General features: G+C 69.1%; 1 protein-coding gene across 1 annotated transcript; it reads right to left on the bottom strand.

Annotated features, from left to right (window-relative positions):
• Nucleotides 1-491: 491 nt before the first annotated feature.
• Nucleotides 492-3,992, bottom strand: ARC (activity regulated cytoskeleton associated protein). The gene is made up of 3 exons (XM_082720560.1): nt 1,907-3,992; nt 1,552-1,662; nt 492-1,320 (listed from the first exon to the last, which is right to left on the bottom strand). The coding sequence occupies exon 1, from the start codon at nt 3,734-3,736 to the stop codon at nt 2,546-2,548; it is 1,191 nt and encodes a 396-aa protein (XP_082576686.1). The 5' UTR covers nt 3,737-3,992; the 3' UTR covers nt 492-1,320; nt 1,552-1,662; nt 1,907-2,545.
• Between the last annotated feature and the right edge of the window lie 617 nt (nt 3,993-4,609).

The following is a 4,609-nucleotide window of genomic DNA, read 5'->3' as shown; positions in this document are numbered from 1 at the left end:
TTTGCTGATGAGGAAACAGACTTAGGCAGAACACAGCTATGACCCAGGACTTGTCAGGGGCACCTCCCAGTGGGGATCTTGCCTTGCTAGGTGCTGGAGAAGACCCCTAGGCAGAAGCCCTGGGCCTCCGTGGGGGCGGAGCCCTGGTGACAGGAGAGCTCTCAGGACAGCCCACACCCCAGCAGGCGGGGTGCACAGGTTGTTGGGGGCCAGCCCTCTGCTTAGCCAGGAGGAGGTCTCCAGGTCTCTCCACCACTGCCTGCCTCAGGCCTGGAGGCCACAGGTCTTTGGCTTCCACAAGGGGAGCCCCTCAACCCTACTTCCCTGGGGATCCAGGACCCCTGGCCTGCGGGGTGGCGGGCTGTGTTCCCTCCATCCCCAAAGAGCGTTCAGTCTGCGCTCGTGGGGCTTCCAGGAACGCACCTCCCCGAGCTGCCCCCCTCCACAGCTCCACACCAGTCAACCGAACCCGGCAGAGAAACAACAGCATGCACAGAGAAGTTTCATTGTTTTATTAACAAAATCTTACAAAAGAGTCTGTCTTCAGGTAAGGTGATGAGGTACACGTGGCCCAGCCCTACATTCAAGACCTGACCCGCCGGGTGGGAGGGGAACGGGCCACACACACTACTGAGGACCCCAGGGCCTCCCTGCACCCCTGGGTTATGGCTTATGTACAAAAATAAAATCTGGGGGGGGGCGCCGGCAGGGGTGCAGGATGGAGGGGCTGGCAGCCATCATTCTCCTAAATCTGGAACCCCCCACCAGCTGGACAGAAAGGAGAACCCCCAGCCAGGGCCTGCTTGGCCTGCAGACATGAGTGGCCGGCCAGCACCAGGGCGTTCGTGCCGGCAGAGCTGGGGGTCTGGGCCCCAGCAGTGGTGGGGCCTGGCAGAGAGCCCGCTTAAACCCCGGGTGCAGGGCTTCTGAGATCTCCTGCGGTGGGGCCCGGGCCTGGGGCTGCAGGCAGGGGCTGGGGCTGTGGCCTCAGCCTCAAAGCTCCTGGAAAGCTCTGGCAGGAGAGGGTGGCCGCCGTGCCCTGGGCAGGGCTTCCGGGGCTGGAGTGAGACAGGCCCTGCAGTAGCAGGCCCCAACTCCAGCCACAGCGGCCATGGGGGCGGGCAGGCTGGTGGCCAGCGGGGCAGGCCCTGGCCCTCACGCTGGCATGTCTTCATCACCAGTTCTCTGCCGGTCACGCCCTCTCTGCTGCGGCGCCTCTGCTGACCTCGGGGTCTCCTTCTTGTGTGCAGGCAGCTTGCGGGGGGAGGGGGTGGGACTGCACCAGGCTCAGCAGCGAAGGCTCTGTAGGAGCCTTAAGACCTGGAAGAAAGACACAGGCTGTCAGGGACACGGACCGCAGGCTGGGAGGGGCTGCCCAGGAGGGCTGGGAGGGGGGGAGTTCTGGGGCTGCTGCTCCCCCAGGGCCAAGCCCCCACTGTGGGCTGCCTCTCAGTGCCCAGAGCACTGGGCTGGGGGGCGCTGGGCCTGGGATCCTGGGGCAGGGGAGTGGCGGGGCAGGGACTCTCCACGGGAGAGAGGGGGCCACCGTACCTGTCGTCACTCTCCTGGTTCCTCAGCGGAGTTTGAGGACTCAGGCCCCGTGGGACCCTCCGCAGTGAGTCCTGGAGCCCGGGCAATCCTTTTCCAGGCTGGGCTGGATCACTGGTGCCAAGGAGAGAGAGAGCACGGGGTCCTGTGAGCGCAGGCTCCGCCTTCCCACCGCGCTGGCGCCCACCCCAGCCTCCTCCCAGACCCCTGGGGTCTCTGCTCCGTTCCCACCACTACACGCTGCAGCCTCCCACCCCACCCCTACAGCTGACCTGCTGGGGACACCCCTCCCCTGGGGCCAGGCCCTTCCCTACCCTACAGTGCCCCCTCTTGGGGGTGCCTCGGGGCTGGGGCTCACCTGAGGAGCCAGGAGGCACCAGGACGCCAGGTCTGCAGCCGCGGGGCCGCTGCTGCTGCCGCCGCCGCCGAGCCGGAGGCTCCGGAGACTCTGGCTTTCTGCCATCAGGAGCGAGGCTCGCCGCTGCCGGAGGCTGGCCGGCTGCCCTGGGCGGCGGCAAGAGTGCCAGCCGCTGGCTTCTGCCGGCTGCGCGGCAACCGCCCCAGAGGGAGGCGGCGCTGGTGCTGTCTCAGCTTCTGCTCTGGGGCTGCCCCTTGGGCTTGGCGCTCACTGGACTGGGCCATCTGCACACTTGATTTCTGAGTGCCCAGGGGGCCCCGGCGGTGGGGGTGAGCAGAAGAACGAGGCTGGGAGATCCTGTGGTGGCCAGAGAGTGTGCAGGGAGTGGATGGGGGCATCGGAGGCCAGGAAAGACAGACAGAAGGCAGGTGACGGGGCGGGGGCCCTTTGCTGCGTGGGGGTTGCCGCCCACAGCTGGACGGCATGTGTCTGTAGGAGTCAGGCTGGCAGGCTGAGGGCGGGTGCCCAGCCGGGTGAGGAAGAGAGGCTCCCCGTGCAGGGGTCAGCCCAGCTCAACAGTCCTGGCTGGCGAAGGCCACAGGTGGGGTCCGGTGGGCAGGCCGGGGCCTGGGCTGGCCTCTACTCGGGCTGGGTCCGGTCACTGGCCACGGACTCGCTGGTGAGGGCCGGTGTGAGGGCGTCGGGCTCATCCTCGGTGGGGACAGGGGTGCCGGCGGGCTCGGCCCCCTGCTCCAGGCCGTCCTGCACTTCCCGGCCTCGCTGGATCAGCTGCTCCAGGGTCTTGGGCAGCGGGTGGCGCAGGAAGCGCTTGAGCTTGGGCTGCAGGGTGCCCACCACGTACTGGATGATCTCCTCCTCCTCTGCGTCCACGTACAGCGTCTGGTACAGGTCCCGCTTGCGCCACAGGAACTGGTCCAGCGGCTCCCCCTGCTTCTGCGGCAGGTCCAGCTCCCGCTGCATGGCCTCCCGGGACAGCGTGCCCTCGCTGTACTGCAGGAACTCTTTCTTGAACTCCACCCAGTTCTTCACGGAGCCCTGCTTGAACTCCCACCACTTCTTGGCCGGCCCGTTCATGTGGTTCTGGATCTGCGACAGCCAGTACTCCTCCGAGCCGCCTACCTGGCGCAGGTACTCCTCCAGGTGGCTGAGGAACTCCCTCGGGTCCTCGAAGATCTGCGTGTCCACGCCGGGGCTCGGCTGCCCGTCCTCACCGCCGCCCCAGGGCGGGTACTGCTGGTCCTCGCCGGGCTCCTGTCCTGGCAGCTCCCCAGCAGCCGGCGGAGGGGTGATGGCGTAGGGGCTGACCGGGTAGTCGTAGCCGTCCGCCTCCTGGCAGTAGCCCTCTGGACCCCCGACGCCCACTGACACGGTGTGGCGAGCCGGCTCGTTGCCCACCGGGTACTTGCCGCCCATGGACTCCAGGCGGTCGGCCCACTTCTCCAGCCGGTAGAAGACCTCCCGCCACACGTGCATCTCCCGCTTGACCCAGCGCTCCAGGTTGGCGATGGTCTCCTGGCAGCGACACAGGCAGGCCTTGATGGACTTCCTCCAACGCTGCGAGTCGCCGGTGGGCACGTAGCCGTCCAGGTTGCTCTCCAGCTTCCCGACTGACCGGTGCAGCCCCTTCAGCTCCCGCTCCACCTGCTTGGACACCTCGGTCAGCAGGTGCCGGTGGGTCCTCCGCACGTGCTCCAGCATCTCGGCCCGGCACTTACCGATCTGCAGGATCACGTTGGGCTTGGCCGCCGGCCCGCCCCGCGGCCCGGGGTAGGCGTGGAGGCCGCCGCTCGTCCTGTGGTCCAGCTCCATCGGTGCGCAGGTGGCCGCGGCGGTCGGACTGGCGCGAGGCGGCGGACTGCAGTGTCCTGCTGGGCCGGCGGTGCGGTGCAGCCGAGAGGGTCCCTTCGGTCCCGGCGCTGCGGCGGCGGAGCGCGGGAGAGCGCGGGCAGGCGGAGAGGAGCCGGGAGCCGCGACGCCGAGCTCTGCGCCCTGCCGCCGCTGCCGGTCCTTTATGCGGCCGCACGGCCGTGGGCGGCCCCTCGCCGAGCCCCCGCTCCCATTGGTCCCCGCCGGGCTCCCCGCCCCGCGCGCCCCGCCTCCCGCGCCCGCCCGCGCGCCCGGCACCCCGGGAGGACCCGCCCCCCGCACGCGCCAGCGGCCCGGGTGACTAATCCGCCTGCGGGCTCCGGACGCCCCCTCCCCGGCTCATTCAGCCTTGGGGCGAGGGATGGTGCCGGCCCCCGGCGACACCCCCCTGCCCGGGACCGGCGGAGGTGGAGGGGCGCAGGTGTGATTCCGCGGGGGCCTGGAGCGGGTACTGAGCTGCCCCCACCCACCCAAAGGTTAGGAGGAAGCCCCTCCCTCCCCCTGGGTCTCTGGGTGGGCCCCTCCTCCAGTCTCCGTCCTCTCTAGGGGGCCGGGTGGTGCTCGACTCCGCTGTCCCGGGGCCTCAGTTCCCGTGTCCAGTCCGGCGTGGCTGGAAATCCCGCCACGGGTGAGCCCTAGCGACCCCCGCCCCCACGACAGCCATCCAGACCCTCCTCCCCGGAGCTGAAGGCTGCGAGGAGCTTTCCTGTGGTGGACAAGGGCACGCACGCCCCAGAGTCCGGTGTGGGTTCCCAGGTGTGGCCTCTAGCTCCTGTCCACCCCTGCCCTGGGGGCTGTCAATCTGGGCGCCGGACT

Source organism: Mustela nivalis, assembly GCF_964662115.1.
Source record: "Mustela nivalis genome assembly, chromosome: 2".
Taxonomy (NCBI): domain Eukaryota; kingdom Metazoa; phylum Chordata; class Mammalia; order Carnivora; family Mustelidae; genus Mustela; species Mustela nivalis.
The sequence above is the reverse complement of the archived record's forward strand: the minus strand, read 5'-3'. Positions and strand labels throughout refer to the sequence as shown.

What these genes read in the sequence shown, in the direction of transcription:
- ARC (XM_082720560.1), bottom strand. Translation starts at nt 3,736, where the DNA reads ATGGAGCTGGACCACAGGACGAGCGGCGGCCTCCACGCCTACCCCGGG.